This window comes from Podarcis melisellensis (genome assembly GCF_964234715.1).
Source record: "Podarcis melisellensis genome assembly, chromosome: 11".
NCBI classification, from domain to species: Eukaryota; Metazoa; Chordata; class Lepidosauria; order Squamata; family Lacertidae; genus Podarcis; species Podarcis melisellensis.
The window spans coordinates 32,682,790-32,706,772 of record NC_138543.1 but is presented as its reverse complement, the minus strand read 5'-3'; the positions used below and the strand labels follow the sequence as shown (position 1 = coordinate 32,706,772).

At 36.9% G+C, this 23,983-nt stretch overlaps 1 protein-coding gene across 10 annotated transcripts in view; it reads right to left on the bottom strand.

The window, feature by feature from the left end:
• Positions 1–11,202: 11,202 nt before the first annotated feature.
• The window catches only part of SSBP2 (single stranded DNA binding protein 2), a 114,315-nt gene continuing 101,534 nt past the window's right edge, over positions 11,203–23,983 (bottom strand). For all 10 annotated transcript variants that reach the window (XM_081930208.1, XM_081930214.1, XM_081930210.1 and 7 more), the window contains 6 exons: positions 22,979–23,033; positions 21,658–21,728; positions 21,141–21,219; positions 19,736–19,764; positions 18,901–18,999; positions 11,203–13,452 (listed from right to left, as the gene is read on the bottom strand). In XM_081930208.1, coding sequence (XP_081786334.1) covers positions 13,423–13,452; positions 18,901–18,999; positions 19,736–19,764; positions 21,141–21,219; positions 21,658–21,728; positions 22,979–23,033 — 363 coding nt within the window. In that variant the 3' untranslated portion in view covers positions 11,203–13,422. The remainder of the gene's footprint in view (positions 13,453–18,900; positions 19,000–19,735; positions 19,765–21,140; positions 21,220–21,657; positions 21,729–22,978; positions 23,034–23,983) is intronic.

Sequence of the window (23,983 nt, the reverse complement as noted above, 5' to 3'; positions counted from 1 at the left end):
TCTAATTAACAATATGTAGGATGTCTGAAATAAATGCAAATAAAGTTTTATAACATGCAACTTAAGAAAATCTCAAAAGGCAAAGCAGATAGCAAAATCTTCAAGTAATTTGATGTTCACACACACAATATAAATCCATTCTAGAATAGTTTTGTTTAATAACAAGGATCCTCTGTCGTTGTTTTAAGTAATAATATATGTGCGCATTCACACACATACTGTACCTGAATTCGCTTTTCCTGAAGGTGGTTTTGCTCCGTGTTGTTAATAACTCTAGACAGCGAATCTTGACAAGGAGTTAATTCTACATTGTCTTCTCTCTGGGTGTACACATACACATAGCACATGGTACATCAGGCAGCTAACTAAAAAGGATGAGCAAAACCCTGGTCAGTTGAACGTCTGACTTTTTGCAGCTCCATAGGGGCCCTTCCTGATCTCATTTCAGAAGTCAGAGGTCATGACACAAAGTCTTTTTTGTGTTTTTCAGACAGGTACTTGTGCCACATGGCAAACCTCATTTAAAAACAGAGAGGACTTTCTGTTGGATACAGTATGGAATGGTTCAGAAGGAAGGAAGGAAAGACATAACTCACTAAACGTGTCAGAAGCCTTAGATGCACCTAGAGTACCTCTATGGATTCCAGCCAGAATGTTTAAATTACTCATCCATCTTGAAATATTCTAGGAATAACAAGTGGAGTTATCAAGGGCAATTCCTGGATCATGATAACGACATAGCTTTTAAAGTACAACTTATTTTTGTAAAATGAAACTTTATTCTAAAATGTATCCAAAATTGCAAGACACAACACCATTAAAACAGATAAATACATATTTATGTACAGAGAGCATCAAAACACAAAACAATTGTTAATATAATTTTATACCATTTTAATGAGTTTCCATCAACAAAATTTTACAATTTAAAGAAGACTTTTCAGTTGCAAAACAGTTTTTAAATCATATGTATAAATTATGTCTACTACAACTCCAATACAGGTAAAGTAAAATACAAAAATAACCAATACTGAAATTCAAATACAAAACCCCAAAAAATGTTGCACAGGTACATATGTACACTTGATGAATTCATGCAGTTACACAGTGCAACAAAATTAACTGCTTTAGTTTAAAACTATCACAAAATGGAACAACCATATCTGCAAGCAGAAGAAAATATATTTTTGTAATAAATCATAGTGCATTTAGAAGTTAAACTTTATAAAATGATTGCTGAGTGATTTATTTCTAAAACTCCCCAGTTTGTTCTGACATTCCACTTAATTCTAAATTATACTTCCACTAAATAAAATTTTTGAACAGTTTAAAAAGATTTGATGCCAAAACAGTCCTGCCTGTTCAGTTCTTGGTCTTCAGTTTTGATATCAAATCTACTAAGCAAGGTATTTGTATCACTTATTTTCAAAGAAAATGTTTGTATTTTTTTTATTTAAAAAGTGTCTAGTTTCTAGAGCACAGTAGGTGGAATTCAAAGAGATACCTCGCTTCAAAAAAGACACCAGACTTACTGTTATCTGTGTATATGTGCACCCAAGCACTCATACACACAAACTGTATATGGAGAGCCATCTTTACACCTAAGGCGTCAAACCCAACTGCCTTGATTGCACAAACACAAAATATCTCAAAGGAATTTATGGCTTGAATGACATTTCAGACAATTAGGTGGGCAGGTGCAAAGTAGGCTATTCACTCGTTTGGTTGCTTTGCACAAAGTGCAGGTCACTTTGTAGAAAGTTCACGTTCAACGAACTGCAGTAAAATATTGAATATGCTAAAATTGTTAAATGGCCGAAATACCCCAACCAATCTCATTTAAAAAAGTATTTGTTATAGTTTTCTCCACCTGTTACTTTTCAGGCTAGCTGCTGTTTGGTTTACCAAAATCCAAGTGTGTAGAGTCCACTGGGATTCAGGTTTCATAAAATATCAGATGAAACTTTGATAAGATGCATCTACACAGTATGATATTTCCATCTTGGAATTCTGTCGAAGTGCCAAGCATACACAGTGTTTTCAATTAGAGTCAGTGAAACACTACCTGTCTTTCATAGTGGAAAATACATACAATGTGCTGATAAAGCGTGATAAAGAAGGAAGCTTTCTAACAGTTGACACTAATGCATGAACCAGAATGTGTATATGAATACTTTGCATTCTGAATAATGTTTCCTATTCTGTACATGAGGTCACTTGGACAAAGATTACTAGGAAAATTAGGACTGTGTTTTTGTGTGTGTGTGTACTTTATAATCTTATGGCACTTTAAAAAGGGAATCGGCTACCCATGATGGGATATAGAATGAGATGTCAGCTGTACCCATAGTCAATAAAGTTTTTTGAAGAAAAGAAAGCAGGGAACTACTACTAAAAATTCATTGTTTTGGTTATCAACATACACTAAGAGACACAGGAAGGGAAGACAATGAAAGGTAAACAGTGTAAATTGTAAATAATGTTGGGTACAGTTACATTAGCTGTCCCAAACTCCCCTAAACCAATTATTAAAAATGTATAGGTGCACTGAAAAGTATCATAAAAACAAATAGATGCTAGATAACTTATTCACAACATTTGCACCGCTGAGCAAACTATTACTACTCTCTCTCGTTGGATAGTAAAGCACTTAATGAAATCTTGTGTGTGTTTTCTGAAAGAGTTGTTATTCTTGAGTTAAAGGGTCATAATAGGGCTTTGGTGTTGCTAAAATGTATTCCGGTATTACTATGGTAAATTCTCCAAATTGCAAATTGCTACTCTCCCAAAAAAGAACTATCTATGAGTAAAAGAAATTCAAGATTTGAGATAGCTGGTGCCGAAGTACAAGGCATATATCAGAAGCATAGGGCAAGTTTACAACCTTTGATACTCCTTGGACCCAACTAACATTATCAGCCTAGCAATAGCACGGGGCATGGTGATTTCCATGCTGTGGAGAAACAGATGGCCTGGAGTAAGAGAAACTCCTCCTCCATGGTTCAAAGTTTTTCACTTTAACATGTGAATATGTGAAGCAGTAGCAGTGATCCCTAAGTACCAGGCCCCCGTGTCTAAGTAAGTCGCTAGGTAGGTTAACAGTAAGAATTATAGTCAACAGTGGTGCAGTTCTTATGGTAGAATGAAGGTGGCAAGATCAGTGCACATCTATCATCTTCTTATAGCTACTTTATATGTGAAACATGAGGTTAAACTGAAGTGAGGGTGTCAATGGTATTTTAGAACGGCTATCCATCAAACTCACTATAGTGGCTTTAGGGTGTTCAAATTTGTGCCCCATAATATCATAATATCTAGGGGGGAAATAATCTCAGACAGACATAAATTACTTAATGGAGATGAATATGTAAACAGAATATTTTCAATTTACTAAACCATAGTAAGCACTAATATAAGAGCATTGTCAAAAACATCTGTATTTGGAAGCACATTCTACTTAAGTCGTAAGACGGTTAAATAAAGGTTCTTTAGAATCACGATATAAATTCTATGTATTGTAAGCAATGCATTGTCTAAGCTTTTTTGTTAAAATGTTTTTACAGAGTTAAGATTCACAAAGATTAGTAAATAGTATAATATTTGCTATGTTAATGCAGTGAATGTTTACTATATAAATTATTCAAAGGTACACTACAGTAGAATTTCACCCCAACATAGTCTTAATTTAATGAAACCCCATTGGTATACAAATGGGTTTAGGAGTGTATCATCAAATAATCTGGATAAAATTATGTTTTGGTATCTGTACAAACACAACACTCAACCAACATACATGATAGCTTACTACAAAGGGACTCTGGCTGACTTTGATTATTTATCAAGTCAGTGGAATCCATTTGTGCTTAGCTATCTGGTGCACAAAATTAGACCCTCATTGATTCTAGAGGTCTATCAAACAGTGATCCAGGTCTCTCAGTTTTAAACCAAAGGATGCTGCTGTTGATGAGTGTGTGTGCTTTCTAATGTATCTACTATTTTAAGTCCTTGAAATATTACTTGATAATTAAAAACTGATTTGCACAGCAAGTAAAGAACAGCACCTTGATAGGCATACGCATAGCTGCAGAATTTCTGATAACAACAGATTGCCCTGCTTCCTTAATTACTTAAGAGGTTACTCTTAGATACTCTCATTAAGAAGCTGCGTTGGGGAGAAAGTATGATGTTGATGCTGAACCCGTATTTTAGAACGGCCTTCCAAACACAGATATCTAGGAGACTAATTTTGGGAAGTTTTGTATTATGAGAGACACTAAAGTGGAAGAGAGTGCTCATATTTACTATGTGTCAGTATTTAGGATTAAATACTGTTGGATTAGGTCAATTATGCCTGAAGCATGTTACATTTTAATTTAATTTTAAAAATAAAAAAATTGTCCAGTAGCCCCTTAGAGACCAACTAAGTTTGTTCTCGGTATAAGCTTTCATGTGCGAAGAACAAACTTAGTTGGTCTCTAAGGTGCTACTGGACAATTTTATTATTTTTTTATATATTTCAACTGCGTCAGACCAACATGGCTACCTACCTGAATTTAATTTAATTGTCATTTTATAGCATTTTGACAAGGTTTGCTATACTGCATTCTATTTTAGTATTGCTTTTTGATGTTTTATTTAAGCACATTTAGATCCTGTATACAGGGCTACACAGAAGCCGCAAGAATAAACTTGCTAGGTTTTCTAGATGGTCTGGAAGGGGCTTTGAAAAATATGGGACTTCTTTTTTGATACTGCTATTAAAATTCTAAATGGATTGTCTCCCTGAAAGCTGTTTGTGTGGATTTTTTCACCTGACAGTCTAAAGTCTAGGTCCACCAGTCTCTATACCTTAATTTCAATAGCTAGTTATCCACTAGATTCATACATGCCGCAAACAAACATATTGTAGGCTGCAATCCTGTACACATTTACTTGGGAGTACAGTATGTCTCACTGAACTCTGTGAAAGTTACTTCTGAGTAAGCAGGCAGAAGATTGCACTGAAATAAGCTACAATGCAGTTGAATTGCACTAGAGTCTGCAAGCTACTCCTATAACTTACATGAAGTAGACTGGTTGGACTATTACATTATAATTTTATGTTGTCAGTGATTGCTGCTTGGGCTATACGAAATAAAATGAGAAACTACTAAACATGCTTAATAAGTGTTTAACAATATAGGAAAAAGAGGTTTTGATGACAGAACAGGTATATAAGACATATGGCTATACAATCAAAAACCAAGAATCGACAGTAGTAATGTGGTGAAAGGTTTTCTTACACAAAACCTACAATAATTTACAGCATATCCTGGATAATGCCAGTCAAACAAAAAGTAAATTGTCTACATAGAATAACTTGTGCAAATGTTAGCAAATTGACAATAGTTTACTGATGCATTAGACAACTGAAACAGACCTAACCCCAGATGTCCCTTTTCCTTTAAAAGAAACACTTTCAAGGCAGAAAACAACAATCTGTGTAACAAAAGATTTTGTCTTTTAACAGTAGGCACTATAAAAAAACAGATGCCACAATAAATTATTTTCAAGGGAATAATCACAAGAAATAAAAGTTAGTTAACTAAAATGTACCTAATTATCCCTTTTAAGAAATCTATTTTGGTAAAGATCTCATCCTTTCTGAAATAAAATATATTACTGAATCATAGTCTGCAGAGAAGACTTTATTCCTTGTGGGTTTTACCATTATTTAAAGCCAAAACTCTGGTTTTGATTCCTAATCTTTTACTAAATAAATCAAAACACAATTTTAAATGGGTCATTATATTTTTACGAACATATTTTGTTAGGAGGGAGCGACCATTATCTGTTTTGAATGTTTTAAAATACAATGATAGTCATGGTAATGTATGGGTTTCTGCTTTGCATTTTTAAATCTTTCCATCCCATCCATAGATCTGTAGATCCCCCCTTTTAAACTAGCATGCACAAGTATTAAGCAGATCTCTGGGTTACAGTTTCTCTGAATAGCTTCTGGATGGAAGGATTTTGTATTCTTGCAGCACTCTATTGAACCCATGACAGGGACTATTTATACATGGAATTGCATTTCTGTATGTGGATCACCCCTGTAGATTCAGAGTTCTGTCTAAAGTCAAGAGCAGTCAGAAGCTTTATTGGTTACAAATCTTATAATGCAGGGATTTTCCACAGAAAGATCCTTCTACTAGCACATATCAGCTCAACAACTGCACTTCTAAATCAATTGCATCATCTTGGATTATTAGCTTGTTGGTGTCTGTTTCAGTGTGAACCAGCTTTCCTATTGACAATGTTGACTTTCTGTGTATATTCAAGGGACAGTTTAATTTTTGGACATGTGTAATTTTCTTTATGCCAAACAGCAATATTCAGACTGCTGCCTGCTTGAATGGATGCTGTTTTGCACATCGTTAAATGGGTTGAAAGGAACTAGGAGTGAAGGTTATACACATGCATAGAAGTGCTTGAGAACGGTGCAAGAAGTAACAGAAAAAGAGAGGAAAGTTGCCTCTCATTAACGAGATACCAAAATATAGGAAATTCAGATTTGCTGGAAAATGTTTAGGAGTTTGATTTTCTGTGAGGGATGGAGGATAAGCTAAAGGAAAAACGGGTGGAAAGACAAGGTAGCTGTTATGCCCATCTATGAGCCATTGGTAAGCCATTGGTAAGTATTACAACAAAAGTGAATGGAAAAGGATTTGCAGAACAGGATGATGGATCTGGCAAGGAAGGGTTGAAAGGAACTAGGAGTGAAGGTTATACACGTGCATAGAAGTGCTTGAGAACGGTGCAAGAAGGAACAGAAAAAGAGAGGAAAGTTGCCTAGGATGAAATGGATGAACTACGCTGGGTGTGGGTGACAAAATGATGAGTTGAGATGACTCGCGCTCAGGGCAACTGGAACTTGGGGTGGGCAAAGGAAGCTGAAGAAGTAAAGAGAGGGGAAATGGTTGGACAACTGCTTTATTGTGAGATACTCCAATCACAGGCAAAGGCTTTCGCTATAAATAACTTTTTCACTCTATGTTTCTGCCATAAGAAATGGTGATGGCCACTAACTTGGATGCATTTAAAAGATTATAATAACCCCTAGCTTAAATGGTTGAAAAGATGACATCATAAAAGGTATCCATTTACTTTTATTAGGCATTATTAATTAATGGACCATTGACATTAACTGAAGCAGCATACCTCTGAATGCCAGATGTTGGGAAAACATCATGGGGAAAGAGGTTGCCTTCATGCTTGTGCACTTTTGGAAGCACATGACAGCCACTACTGGAAAAAGAATGATGGGCTGGGTGGAATCTTGGTCTTATCCAAAAGGGTCCTGATTCTCTTAACTTTGGAGACTGCTAAGAACAGCCCTCATATATTATCTGGGCAGTATGAGTGTAGAAATGAAGAGTGGCGGTTTCCAACATAATTTGAAATTCTTCACTTTCTTCACTCTTGTGTTGTTTGGACAGGAAAGCCCAAGAATTCAAAATAAGCCATTTTTGTGGACGACTGTATGAAATGGATTATTTCTGTTGATAGTAGTTTGCTCCATAAAAAGTAATTAGAACCATTACACTACAGGACATGCATTGGCTTCCATGCAAGATTTTGCCTATGATTTTTGTGTAAACTACTTATAAAAATATTTTTTATTGTGGTTGTCTCGACACTGTTTATTCAGTAATAATAAAAAAGCCAAAATGATACAAGGACTGTGAAAATACAGAACCTTTAATAAAAGTTTCTGCATTTCAAGTGAGGAACTGCTGGACTATAGAATAGGTGTTAGAATCTTCCCCCAGGGGGAAAGTGAAATTCTATTAACTTTTTGGTCTATAAACAACAAGAAGGAATTTGTGTTTGAGATTATATATATATATATATGTGTGTGTGTGTGTGTGTGTGTGTGTGTGTGTAGAGCAATTGATCAGCAGGCAGCATCTATCTCATAATTCATTAGCTATAGACATCTACAACTTGGAGAATACTACATGCATATCATGTCCATATTCGCTGATTGAGGTCCAAAGTTAAGAACTTCTATGTCCCATTCATTTTAATGAGAGAAATTCAAACATGTGATCAATTATCTCATTGAAGCTGTGGTATTTAAAAGTGTGCATGATTCATGGGCTGAATCATGCTCATTCTAATTATTGTCTGTGGTATAATCTAGAACGAACAGGATTAATCACTGAAAATTCAATATACTAAGCCTAAGCAAGGACTTCAGAAGTCCCAGTTGCATAAGGAAAGCACTCTTCTCCATAGCTACAACTCCCACACCATATAATACACCGTTCTGAAGAGTCTTCAGAACCTCAGCAGCAGCAACTGAGAAGACTGGAAGTGCCCTAGTGCAGACACACAACTCTGGATGCAACCCTTTAGATTATGGACCAAACACAATGATGCTAAAGTAGAAAAAAAAATGTGACAATGAATTCCATTGTTTCTGACTACCAGCTTACATGTTTGATTTTAGGCATAATAATTTTTGAAAGTAAGATAGCAGTGTCCAATTTAATAATGCAAAGCGAACATGCTGAGGATGTCTTCCTACCATCAAATCATTGTAAAGTATCTGACTGTTGGGGATTTCGAAAAGTTTTTTTTTTAAAAAAACCAAAAAACCCCCACAAATGTGTCTAGAAAATGGATGGTATCAAGTTATAAATAAAGCTTCCAAGTTGGTCAAAAGTAGTATAACAAATGGGGACATACATCTGACAACATCAATGGCAAATTCTCTCATTGCATGAGAAGCTTCCTTGCATATCTTACATTTAAATAACAAAATAAATCTGGACAAAAGTTATTATTTTGGTGATAAAATATGACTATGTATTCATATGAATACACTAAGTAAGTAAAAAATGTTTCAGATAGGACTACTCAAAGTGGGGTGGGAGGGAACCAAATTATTTCCAATAAACTATTTATATATAGGCATAGGTTTATACAGACATAGGTTTCTGTATTATAATTTTTTTAAAAAAAGTATGGGTCACTGTTGTGCAAAGGCTCAAAATACCAATGTTGAGAGTATTTGTGTGCCTCACAACTGACTCAATTTGTTCATCTGAACTGAACAAGTTTATTTATGCTCAGAACTCTAGCTCTTTGAAATCAAATTGAGACACTTTATAAAATTTGATCTGTGTATATTTGCCCCGAATTTCAGCTTATTTAAAGGAAAGTTATATATTATACCACAAGACTCTGCATAATACTTAACAGTTGAAGGGAGCGGGTGGCGCTGTGGTCTAAACCACTGATCCTCTTGGGCTTGCCAATCAGAAGGTCAGCAAAAAATCCACATGACAGGGTGAGCTCCTGTTGCTCTGTCCCAGCTTCTGCCAACCTAGCAGTTCAAACACACACCAGTGCAAGTAGATAAATAGGTACTGCTATGGCGGGAAGGTAAACAGCGTTTCCGTGCACTCTGGGTTTTGTCACGGTGTTCTGTTGTGCCAGAAGCGGTTTAATCATGCTGGCCACATGATTCGGAAAGCTCTCTGTGGACAAACGCCGGCTCCCTCGGCCTGAAACACGAGATGAGCACCGCACCCCATAGTCACCTTTGACTGGACCTTTACCTTTTACCCAGTATTTATCAAAGTCACCCTTAACAATTCAGACTATATTTCAGCTGCTGCTGAAATTGTATTGTGACTTTCAATGAATTAAATCAAGACAGCTTTCTGAAGCATTAAGCATGAGCTTGGTGGTATTCTTGAACGTTGCATGCCAAATCCCCTCATAAATATTTGTGTATTTCTTGAAAATAGCAGTCAGGGTACAAATTGACAATACTTGAATTATTTAAAGGACTCAGGAAGAGTCAGTGCAATAGTTACTGGCTAAAACTTGTGATACAAAGGCAAAGTGAGGGCACAAATGAAAGGTACAACTTAACAGTAACTACTCCCTCATCAAATCCATCTAATTCCATAGCCTCACTTACATCCAACATGTTGGCAGATAATCACAGTGATGATAGACTTTTAACCAACTTCTCTTTTTGATGCAAGATTCCAGGTTGTTATCCATAAGGATACAAAACACCCAATTTGATCTTACAAATAGCCTTAATCTTGCTATAGTCAATAACTAATTTAATCTCCGTTGCTTTCAATGGGGTCATTTCACACGCAACACCAAACATGGTTTGATGTTTCTCTGCTTACGCCTCCCTCTCTGCCTTCTTCTGCATGTTCTGCTTAATGAGTTATTTCCTGGTTTGCAGGAAACCATAGCTGGCCATTACATTCAAACTGGCAGACTATGGTTTGCCAACCAGGATTGTACATGAAGGTTTGAAGGGGGTGCTGAGCATAAGGCTCATTCCCAAAGTGTCAAACCATTATTTGATGTTTGGTGTCCTTAATGACCAACTGTAGGAGGATTTTGATCCATATGTTTAAATTAGTGTTAAATTATTTTCCTTTTATTTTATTTTTTAAAAAACTCAATTGGCAAATGCTGTGTCCATTATGGATGTAAAATGACATTTAAATAAGGTGCCTATAGGATGCCAGTTATGCTGGCAACAATACTTTCAACTAGGACCCAATGTATAGATGAGAAGGAATTTGGGGTATGTACCAAATCAGCCAGGAAAGTAGCAAGAAAATGTTCAGCTGATAACCATGAAAAGAAAAAGAAAAAACAGATGAAAATGAATAGGCTTCCTGATATAGGTTTGGCAAATGTGACACAGAAACAAAAGCTTGAAGGAACAGTGCTAGGGGTTTACTCTTATGCAACCGTTTGTCCAGATTTGGCTGAGACATATTACTTGGCAAGTGCTGGCAGAAGAAGCATTGTAAGTTACAACAACTCATTTTATGAACATTAAAGATAGTTCAGCAGGAGATGGGGGTAGGGGAGAGAGAATGTTCACCTTCAGACCATCCTCATGCCAATTACAAAGAAAATATTTTAAACTCATTTTCGACAGTTTATATACATAGAGCCCACCCAAAATGATTCACTTGTCTACTTCAGTTATTCTGTCTCCATTACCTGATACTCTGTCTGCATCTGGCATTTTAAAAGCCTGCAAATAATTAAGATCTGGATTAGAAAAAGCTCTGTATTAAACATTTATCGCTGTTTTCAAAAGGTAGACTATATATGTAGCTAGAACTCTACAGCTTTTTTTGAAGGATACCTAGAGAGGAACAGACATGAATTTTTATGAGTTTATTCAAGAACAATTTACAAGTATAAGCAGGATAAAAAAAGGAAGGTGCTCTTTTAACTACCCACCTTCCTCTTTAAAAAAAAAAATCCATATGATTGATCAGTTACTGTGTGAAAAATTTCCATATGCAGACCTGTGCTAAAACAATTCTATCGGCATTCCCACAGAAGAAAGTATTCATGTCTTAATTAGCCTAAATATACATTTCTTTCTCTGGGGCAAAGGCAGGGTGGGGCCTTGGCTTTAAGGCTTGCATATGACTATAAGACACAGTATAACTGGATGCCTAGAATGTTAGAAAGAAACCAATATTTGGAAAACAATTTCCTATTTCAATTTTGTCTTCTATATTACCAACCTCTATAAAGACTTAATAGGGAGTAGAAAACAATTCAGACAAAATCACAAATTTATAGATAGCAGTGTCTTTAGATGTTGTATACAACATTATTAGCTCTTAATTTATGTGGTTTACTGGGGAAGTGTGCAAACAGAAGTGGAAAAATTAGGCACAGAGTAGATGAAAACATGACGTACTTGGGATCTATGTTCTCCTTCCATTCATAGAAGATTATTTGATCCAAAGGAGGCTTCCAGAGGATAGAAGGGGATGGAGACAATTCTCACAATTTCCCTTTATGTTTGCTCTCTCTTCCCGTGTGTTGCATGTTGCAATTCCTCTGTCATTTGGGCCTTAATGATAGTCGAAGGAATCTGACTTGCATTCCAAAGGGGTAACCAAGTTTGTTGTTTGTTTTTGTCCTGAAAAACACTAGAGACTTAACAAATTTATTATGGCATAAACTTTTTCTAGTCCACAAAAGCTTATTGCATAATAAATTTATAAGTATTCAGGATGCTACATTTAGGATGCTACTCTTTAAGATGCTACATTTAAATGAAGTAATCTGAATATTTGTATGGTCTCAGAAACATTGGAAGATTATAGATAAGGGGAAATTGCAGATAGTGGGTAAGGAAGAAGAGAGATTGAAGGGCCATTGAAGAAGGGCAAGAAACTTTCCTCCCCTCCCAACACAAGGTTAATAGGCCTTTAACTTATAACAGGTAATTGGGAGTTAGGGTGTCAGTCATCCCAGTAGACAATTGTGGACTGTTAGAAAAAGCATGCCTTAGAATAGAATCTATAACTTAAAAAAAAAATCTATTATTACATCTATGGAAGATCATACTAAATAGATTTTATTTTTTTGAAAGGCAGAAAGTCAAAACCTGCCACTTTTATTGCTGGATGCTACAGCAATCAAACCAGAGCCCAACACAGTAATGTTGTATTTCTCTGCATAGATAAAGAAGTTGAGATATACTCAGACTTCCCTTGAAAACAAATATTGACGGATTTGCACCCTGATCCTCAACATTACCAGAAGTAAATCTGACTTATCCCAGTGGAGCTTATTACCATGCAAATATGTTTAGGATCGCAGTATTAGGCTTCTACAAAGAAACAAGAAAAGAACCCCTTCTATTTTCTTTTCCCTCACTTTTTAGGCAAAGGACAAGCTTTATTTGTTAAGCAAGATTAATGTGTTTCTTCAGTTTCTTGAGATAGTGTAGTTTTCAATTCACATGTTATTGGTATCAAACACAACCTTATGAGAGAGAGCCCTCTTAAAAGCAATTTTATTCCTATCCATGATGGCAGACATTGACAAAAAACAGAACTTATTCGAGATCTTTTTAAAAAAATAACTTACAAAGCAGTGATATAAACAGCACGGAACAGTTCAGATGGGGAGAGGGAAGCAGTTCTTTTAATAGTTAAAATGTAAACATGAAAAAAGATGGAATAAAAGTCCCTATTTCTTATTTCTACTTAAGATGTCATGTGATAATATTTTACAACGTCCTGCAGGTCTATATATGTATGTGCGCATATCTATGTTTCTGTAACACACACATACATAATACACCTATCCCTACATATACATACACAGATAACTGTTTGCAGTTCAGTTCAGTCTTGGGCAGCTCTGATGTGCCACACAGTTGCTGAAACCAGATCAGGACCCACTTTCTTCACAAAACTGGAAAGATGGTTGGGGTGGGGGGAATGGTGGGTCCAATTGTGGCTGAGATTGTTTCTGTTAAACTGTACACAGGGATGAGTAATTTTTCTTCTTTAGTAGCTCTCTGGAGAGGGCCAACTCAGTGCAGCCTTCATGAAGAGACTTGGTAATGGATCACACACTCATTGTCATGCTGGGGGAATACTGAAAAATAGGAATTCACATTTTAGCAGCAACTCAATTCACCAATCCACTAATAGTGAGACTTGAATGCAAGTTTCTCATGATTCCCAGTCATGATTTCATGCGGTGTTCATGTGCATACTTCTAGCTTCCTAATTAACAGAGATATAGATATCTTACCTACCATAGTATCAGAAGCCATATAAGTAAGTAGTCTCTGGTAAGACAAAACACTCTGCTACCATAAGAGCAACTATCAAGGTTACAAATCTGTAATTGGGTGAATTCCTTAAAGAAAAAAAACAAGATCTTGCAGACTAGCAAGATAGCATTTGCGTGAATGAGGGCTGATGATAAGAATCAGAGTTTTTATCTCTATAAACTTTATGGAAAATTGTGTTCAGCACTTCATAAAACACTTTTTGTCACATAGCATTATTTGCTTTCTTGGTGACAAGAAGAGCTAGTGTGGTACCTCCCCCCCCCTCCCCCCGATGTTTTGGACTGTAACTTCCATCATCCCTGACCATTAGCCAAGCTGGCTGGGGCTGATCAGAGTTGTAGTTCACAACATATAGAGAGGGCACCAGCTGTCCATGTATTTGTTGGAGATTCATTCCCCATATTTGCAGTCATGAGATTGCTGTCTATCACATGATGGTGTATGTTTTCATTCCACAGTGTGGGAAGTGACGGAGACAGGATGTTTGTGTTACTGTGTTCCGTGAAGTGGGACTATTGTCCTTTGTTTTCTCTCTTTGCTATCTGATGAGAAAGAGGCAGAAGCTAAGTCAGAATGCTCAGAGTGTATTATATGCTGTGCTATTGGTTCTGTTACGCAAACTGTGAATACTCTGCGGATCCCTGAGTGTGCTAATGCCTTTTGGCATTAGTCACTGTGATGATTGGGCAGAAGAAAGCTTTTGAAGCTCCTGAACGATTGACCAGGAGGGAGAGAACGTGCCAGTCTGGCATGTGTCTCTGCCAAGGTCCTACATGAGAGTAGGACACTCCTAACAGCATTAGGGCACAGTTGTTGATGATTAACCATATTCATTTGGCATTATTTCAGAAACATACTTTGGCTTTTGTTTAATACAGTATGCACATACTTCATCACAGAACCTGGACTAGCGCACATGCTTTGCAACACAGTATTTATTCATAGCACTTGAATCTGACACCCATAATCACATTGCTAAAGAGTTAAATGTTTTAAGTGCCAAGTGAATTGAAATGCCACATCAAGTCCAGTATTTAGTTTTAGGCAGAACTCCTGTAGATGTTGCAACTCAACAAAGCTGATTTTGATACTTAATGGCTACACTGAAAGTAGCAGAGAAATCAGTGTGTGCTGGGATATCAGTAGGTTAGCAAATGTTTGGTAGCTATTCAGAGAAAGTCTTTTAAACAACCTTTTAATTGGATTTCTATTCAGCTGCATCTCAAAGACTTGGTAAAATTTGCAGTGAGACGTAAGGTCAAACTGTAGAATGATTTTAAATATCCACATAAAAAAGCTCCTAAGTTTTCCTCAGCTTCATTTACTGTATAGCAGGACTAAGATCCTTAAAACCAGCCAAGTAGAAAGTCAGTGGGTAGCAGTATCAGGGCAACTTATAAGAGTGGGCAAAATAATATATCCAATAAAATAACTTCACATGCCAATTCATTTAGCTCCCTTCCCCATTTTCCAAAACTGATTTTGTTCCATCCAATTTCTAAGTGAATTATGCTGAACTGTGAGGTAAGGACAACTACATTTATTTCAGTATTATGGGATTCAATCTAAAAGAGCTATATCTTTTACAGTAAGTCTTCTGTACGTGGAATGGAGAAGGAAGCCACTTTTGAAAATCCCCCTTATACCCCTTCCCCCCTCTACCCAACTTGCTCTGGAAGGACTTGCAATCCTCTAGAGCAGATTTGGGGGGGGAGGGCTGCAGTGGAGTCAGGGATATCAATAATAATAATAATAATAATAATAATAATAATAATAATAATAATAAAACTGTTCCCCTTCCCATTCAGCTGATGGAAATTTTACCATACGCTTGAGTGGCACTGCTGGATACAACTCAGATTTTACATTAAGCCGGTTTTATTCATTTTTGAATAATTACACCTTGTAAATAATAATAATTGTAGTGATATTTTTCTCACTGCTAATTCATACAATGGCATATTTGTGACAGACACCCTATGAAAAAGCACACAATAGTCCTGGAAATATGAAGCTTTGCTTGAATTAGGGCAAATTTAGGTCTATTGATTCAAACAAAGTAGCAAGTATATCAAATTCATCTTCAACAAGTTCCAATTGGTGGTTCCGGCATCCTTTAATTCCAGTTGGAGCAAAACCATTAACTGGGTCAGCATAACTGATTTTTAAAAATATAGGATTCATTACGAGTTCAAAATCTAACCGTAAAGAATGGAGTATGAGCATATTTTGAAGACTCATGAAAATATCTACCTTCAGTGCAATAGGTAAAATTATTTGTGAATGAACACTAGAGGGCATTATTGTTTATCATTACCTTAAAAGACTAACACAAATGTGCTCAGGAACATATTTTAATTCAGCCATTTCAGAATGACTTTTTTCAGTTGATTTAGGTAGCCAATAGCCTTGATGTCCATTGGCTAAAAGTTAGAGTCTAATGTTGGGATGCATTTCAAAGAACAGACCTAAACAAAAAATTTATATCATGTCATTTGAAGAGTTTGGAATATAACTCATAATTTTTGCCATATTTAGGGGCCAAGAAGGTTTTAAATGATTGGAAGAGATCCACAATGAAATAGAAAAGCTAGTGGAAGCATCATGCAAGAAATAAAACAAAACAAAGGAAAAACCACTTATAGCCATATGAAAAAGGTGCAGCCTGTGGATAAAATAATTTATGAATTTTATCTACAATTCTCCTTATTACACACCATTTAGCTAATCAGTCATATCTGCATTGAGTTAATGTTTATTTGGCAAAGTCCCTGTTGCCTATCAGTAGTAGCATCTAATTCTTTATTTAGGTTAATTTGTATAATGTTAACTCAAAAATAATTTTATCTAAACAATAAAATCACATAAGCAAATATTAAAATCAGAACATTAAAAACAATTCAGTAACCAGCAGTAATAATGTAGAAGTATTTGTGGTTCTTTGCAGACATGTAGTCCACTTTTTTCTCCACTAATAGTAGAAAGTAAACAAATGCATATTTGAAAATATTGTTTATAATAAGTGGCAACTGCCTATGTTCTCATGGGAAAAGAGCATTACTTGGCAATGCAGTAATGTTAAGAGAGAGGAAAAAATGGAACAGCACACTCAGAGCATGTACAAAAATAGCACACACAACAAGGTTATAGTTCATGTTTTAGTGTCTCAAGGGAAGTTTATTTTAATTTGCAACAAAATAGGAACAGGAAGAAACATGAACAGCTAATTATCCAAGGATATCACTATGGCATCCTATCAGTGTACAACTGTTTAATAATTAGGTCTAAAGGAAAAGACATACCCCCCACCCTATTGTGTTTTTAATTAGATTTTTTTATTATTGTAAACTGCTTTGGGATAAAGGTTTGCTGAAAAGTGGGATAAAAATGGAACAAAGTGTTTATTACAGTTAATTCCATTCTTACATTATAGTTATATATTTATATCCCACCTTTTCCCCTTGCAACTCAAAACAGCCAGGCAGTATCCTATCCAAGCCCATGCCCATTTCTTTGCTGCTCTCCAATCCAAAGGGTTGATCAGCTGCAGCAATTTCCCAGCATGAATGAAGTGCTCCCAGGAATACAATATGCCCAGGAATACATATTTACCTGTTTACCTATTTAAAACTCAACCCAACTTTCAAATATATTTCATTCTGAATTATAAGATTATCTACCTCTGTCAACGACATTTTCATGACTCTGTGGAACAGCTGAATGACACTGGAAGAACGACTCACTGTTTAAGAGTTCATCGCTCGCTGCTATAGTGCACTGCCTTCATGTTCCTATCATGTACTAAAGTCTACTAATCCAAGCAGTAGCAAGTCTATTTTCTTCATGTCCAGCATGCCCACTATGGGAAAGAACACTAATCCTGCCCATCAAAGTGTGCTTCAACATAGTAGCCTAATAATTTGTGGGGTGGAAGAGCAAGGACACAACCATGATGAGCTACAACTTCCATTATCTGTGATCAGAGGCCATGATGGCTGGGACTGATGGGAGTGTGGCCAGGCATCTAGAATGGACACCATGTTGACTATAGACCATTATGGGTTGGCATCATCTTCTCAGACATCAGTTTATCAATATAGATATCTGGTAGTCTTTGGCAACACACTGTATGTGAGGAAATGTATATCACATTCACCATGGTCACATCTTCATTCTGTTACTGAACCCAAAGGCACAGCATGGTAGGGACACTTTTACTTAACGGTATCCTTGCCTATATAGGTTGCAAATCTTCATATAGCCAATCTTCATACTTCAAATGCAGTGTAAAGCAGTTTTCAAAATTGTTTGTCTCCACCATCACAACGATCTGTTTTTTTGCTCCCTTTCAAATAATACTTAAGAGCTTGAAAATTATCTGTTGCTTTGTGACACTGGTCTGTATTCCTTTGCTGATAACAGGGTATCAGACAGGTCCATATATACTTCACTACGAATTCAACCCTCTTCAATAAATTCTGTATACAAGTTCAGAAAAATGTTGAAGAAACAGATTGGAACTTTTTGAGAACAGCCATGCCAGCATTATACTATTTTCTGCAAAATCGTCAACAAGACAATCTCTACTTGTGGAAAGAAGGAAGTAAAAAAAACAGCTAATTTGTCAGAATTGCCAAAGCACGGTGATCCTAGCACAATACCTGATAACAGGCTAAAAATTGGTGTGTGGGTGTATAATATACAATAGATAGGTCTATATTTTAAACTTCATAAAACCATTTTATCCATAAGCAGAGTGTATACTACAATCTTCACACATTATTTTTCATGTTCCTGTGTATGCCATTTGCATGATGCTTTCACTATTTCAGTATTTTATGGATCTTTTCTAGTCATCTTTTGCCTTCATATCCCAAATAAACTCGGCCAACTGTGTGAAAGTTATCATCTCAAACATCTAAATGGATGGGTTGCAAAAATCCATTTTCAACCTTTTCTTTAAACGCATCACAATAAACTGCAGGAAAATTTGCAAACAACAACAACATTTAGCTCAAGTAGATGGTGGAACAACAATGGTCTAAAATGTCTCCAGGAAATAGCAAGCTTTTAAAAGAAAAAGGTCCTAAAAGTCAAACTCTGGATTGTCTTCTGAAAAACATCTGATGTGCGTCATGTTAAAATTTGTTTGATTGCCATGATTGTAAGCTTTCTAAAGGACTGAAAGTAATATAAACATGTGCAAGTTATTCAGTAGCAACCAAAAAATAAAATATAATACTTACACTCTCACTCTGAAAAGGGTTTAGAAAGTTTCCACCCATTTCACCATCATCTCGAGGGGTCCCGGGCTGATTGCTCATGCTCATATTACTGGGAGAGTTCTATTTGAAGAACACAACAGGAGAGCCAATGCTATATGTGTGAATTCATTCTTGTTTTATGTAAATGAAAGAATTCAAGGATGAAAATATAAAACCCATAGCACTGCCACATTGTATTCTTGCCTCAATTCTCACGAGTGATTGACATATATTTTATATTTGCCATATGAGGTCCAAAGCAGACCTCTTCCTCTATCATCCACATATATGTATACTCTCACATAGTGCACCACCAATAGATGTCTAGTTTCTCTTAGAATCCCTATTAAAGTCACCTCCGGCTACAAACCCAAAATCAAAATGTGCCCCCAAAAGGTGTTAGCTTCTGGTTTGTGAGGTGGCCTTTTCAGGATGGCAGTTTCAGGATGGCAAGGGGAAAAGCACTGAACATACTTAATGCAGCTGTCTGGATTATGGCATTTGCATCATCAATACTGAATACATGCATTTTAGTACATTGATCACAAATAGGATAAGTGATTAGAGATCATCAGGAAAATAATCCCTTATGTTCAGGAAAATCAATAAGCTAAATCCATTTAATGGAACACATATCAAGATTTAGTTTCAACCTTCCATAAATGATAATCTCGTTTGCATAATGCCCTCAAAGTGTTGATAATCCAAAAACAACTACTTCATTTTAAACAAGGTGTTCGTTTGTTTTTAAGCGTTTAACCACCGTAATAAATCTGCTTAAGAGAAAAACAGTGCCAAACATCAAATATATACTTACTTTGGAGATACTGTCCATGTCTCCTGAGCCTAAAATTAAAATGAAGATTCAGTTTAGTTGTGGATTTCATCACTGATTCTTTTCCAAACATGAATACCTTTAATTTTGCCACAATTATGAGCCTTTTAATTTCAATGGGTCCAATAAATCAGTATCAATAGCATGATGCTGCAAGTTTAGGCATAAAATCAGTTATCAGCTATGGCTTAGGCACATAAAGGTTGTAATGGGAGGTGTGGGTGTTTGCTATTTCATAGTAAGAAGCTAGGTGCATCATATCAGCAAATATGGCAAGATTTCCGGTTGGCTAGAGCGTGAATTGGAAAAGTGGTATAGGACCCAGACCCCAGGAGTTTCCGCTAAGGTCATCGTTAAAGCAAAAGGGGAAGCTTAGGGAGCCTATCAAGGAATCCCACAGATACCATTCTATCAGGAGGTCCATTCCACATGATGTTCGAATCAGTCCTTTAGAGTTGGGCCACCTAACCTTTGGAACTCCCTCCCACTATATCAGACACGATATCTGACCTGGATTTGAACTGATTTTATGTATGTGTTGTTGCTTTCAACTTTTTCTATTGATAGTTGTTTTCCAAAAATGTTTTTTTTTTTACCTATTGTGTTTCTGTGAAGTTGCTACAGCTTAAATTGGGACAGCCAAGATAAGTAAATTGAAACAAGATGTAAGCCATTTTTCTGCATTCTGCTTGACTTCTTTTTTTTTTTTTTGCAAATTCACACCCAGAGCATGCTACCACCAGCAGAGGAGTTGTTGTTTTGACATCCTTGCTCATGGGAAATGAACAAAAGTCACAGTTGTTTACCGTCTGTCTGCTGTATTGTGGCAACACCTCTGTATGAAACCAGTTGCATTATCATGGATGAGGAAGAAGTGGTCAACCCAAGTAAAACAGCCCTGTGCAAACACCTCACCAGTTGCCAAATGAGCAAAAGCTCTCCCCCTCCGCATAAACAGACTTTCCCACTCTGCCCTTGCTTGTTCTTTCAGTATTTTGATTTTGTAACTCAACCCTCAGTTGTTTTTTATTTTATTTTCACCTTAACTTTAAGGAGAGAACTTCCAGGACTTTTAAATTTCCTGGCATGTTATCATGAAACCTTACTCCAGAATCATACAGTGTTGGGGATTTCCACCTGTGCAGTTTTATTCTAACTTCTAAAACACATGCAACTTAATTTATAAAGCACGATTGGAATCCCAAGTAGACAATATATATTTTGTATGTCAGGGGGGTTTTTTGTTAGAAACCTGAGAATTGCCATTTAGAAATCAACTTCCCTGGCTGCAAAGAAAATTTTGAAAACGTAATGGAAGAAATTCAAAACAAGCCATTCTGAAATGAACTCAGCACAGAGTTAAGAAGTCAAGGTGTAGTACTCTTACCTAATGATCCATTCATATGATGTGAATCCATTCCACCCAATCCACCCATAGGGCCGTCAGACCCTGGTCCCATTGGAAACTGCAGGAAGTTAAAATACATCATACTACATGCTATTAAGTAACTTTCACCACTTAATAAATCTATGGTAAAGAATAAACTGCATGGTAAAAACTGGAATATGAATAACAATCTTGTTTCTATTTCTGTCAATATTGTATTTAAACAGTAAAAATAATTATCTCAAGAAATAGCTAGAAAAAGAGCTAGGAAATTACCTAAACCACGAGAGATACTCACATAAGTAATATTTATGTTAACATCATTACATCAGAGTATGACCTTGGAGCAGCCACTGCAAACATTTCTTTATTAATGAAAATTTAGTGGAGCAATGTTGGCATGTATATAAGTCATGTTCTTTCACATAAAGGGAGATTAGACATACAAGAATAATGTTTCATACACTAGTGTTTAAGCTGCACAATTTAAATATGTGTTTTCATTTCTGATATTTACATTAGGTCTGTTGGGTCCAGGAGGAACTGCATTCATTAAAGTGTACATATTGTCTCCAGAGTTGGTTGAATCTGAAACAAAAATATATTTAGGAGGTCACACATCTTCAATGGAAAACAGCCAGTGAATACAATGAGCTATTAATTCAAGGCATGCTTACAGTGCCACGGAAGAACACATTTCAGAACTGCTCTCAAATTGGACATACAGTACACATCATTGTTAACATCAACTGTAATGTATTTTGCTTATAAGCAGCATTTGGCTAGACTGTGAGCAAATGCTTGATAAGGGATTTGTTGCAGATGTTAAAAGGAAAACAGGAGCAAATATTTCATAGGCATGGACCAGCAGCAATTTCCTTCTTTTAACATGGAAAATAACTGAACCCAGATGAGAATCCATTAGTATTCAAACTGAAGGGCACCAATATCCAATCTGCTTTGCTTGCTCCATTAATGGTTCGTGAGAAGGCACTTCCCCAATGTTTGTGCAAGATGCAATGACAATGAGAAGTCTGGCCTTTCAAAATGGAAGAACTGAAGAGGTACAGAGGAGAACCAGCTATGATTTAACACGCATCCAGACACAATTTGGCACTGGGCTAAAGGCAAACAGTTCTTGCCTTCTTGGTAATTTCTGCCTGTTGTGGATGTTCTACCAAAGGGACGTATTCAGGTTTGAAAGAATGATTCATAAAGCTGTGTTAAAGGTAAAGGTAAAGGTCCCCCTGCCCGTACGGGCCAGTCTTGCCAGACTCTAGGGTTGTGCGCTCATCTCACTCTATAGGCCGGGAGCCAGCGCTGTCCGCAGACACTTCTGGGTCACGTGGCCAGCGTGACAAGCTGCATCTGGCAAGCCAGTGCAGCACACGGAACGCTGTTTACCTTCCTGCTGGTAAGCGGTCCCTATTTATCTACTTGCACCTGAAGGTGCTTTCGAACTGCTAGGTTGGCAGGCGCTGGGACCGAACGACGGGAGCACACCCCGCCGCGGGGATTCGAACCGCCGACCATGCAATCGGCAAGTCCTAGGTGCTGAGGTTTTACCCACAGCGCCACCCGCATCCCTAAAGCTGTGTTAGTCTTCCATAATTAATAAAATTATAAGTTGCATCCATGTATAGGAAGATGGAAGTGGTTAAGAATCCTAAAGTGATTGCTGAAACGTTAAGCAAAATTACATACATTTCTCTTACCTGTGTATGCATTGTAATTATTTGTTGCCTAAATCATGCATTTCCAGTATTTTAAAAAATGACGTACATTTAAAAAAATATATTTTGCATTGCTTTAACATTTTCTGGTTAAAATTGGGATACCTGCTGGACTAGGCATGATGGGTGTTCCCGGTGGCCCCCCGCCTCCTGGTGGACCCTAAAAACCAAACCAAACCATTTAATTAATAAACAAACAAAAGAGCAGTCAGGATCACTGAAGAGACTGAAGTAAACAATATGCTTTTGAAGGGTTTCTGCACGTGACAGAATTGACATATTTTATTTCATCATTCATTCACTCAGATAGTTGAGTGCTTATCAATTTGGAAGTAAAACAAGGCTATCCCAAATTAAGAGAGCAATTTTTACATACACATGGAACTCCCCAGTTATGTGCAAATATATGTCTATATTGTTTTTAAAGTAGCAGCTGAGCTTACTTGAACCATAACTGGTAGAAGCACCAAGGGCACTTTAACCAAGTTGGGAGGGGAGGGTGTGTGTCAGGCATGTAAGTTCTGTGTCTTCCTTACGCCAATCAGTTAAGGATGCCAAGTGCATTAGCCACATGGCAGCTAAAACAGCAAGCAAAGGGGATAAGAAGACAACCATAATATTTGGTTTTGGCTTAGCTAGCAAGGTCAGCCAAGAAATTTGGATCCTTCCTTATCAGATTCCATCTGGGGATCAAATTACACTACCGACTACTGGCGGGAGGGAGACGGGACAGTAGGACAGACCTACAGTGGACGCTCGGGTTGCGAACGTGATCCGTGCAGGAGGCACAGTCGCAACCTGCAGCATTCGCAACCTGCAGCACCGCGTCTGCTCACGTGCATGTCACGATTCGGTGCTTCTGCGGAAAGCGCCATTTAGTGTTTCTGCACATGCGCGAGCACCGGAACCCGGAAGTAACCTGTTCCAGTGCTTCCGGGTTCGGCGCGGTGTGCAACCCGAAAACGCGCAAGCTGAAGCGTCTGTAACCCGAGGTATGATTGTACTTACATCTTAATTGCTAATTTCTCTCACATGTCAAAATTGTCACCACTTTGTAACTGTGAATTCAGGTTCAAATTTGTACACTCTATAGAGGGCACACCTGAATAT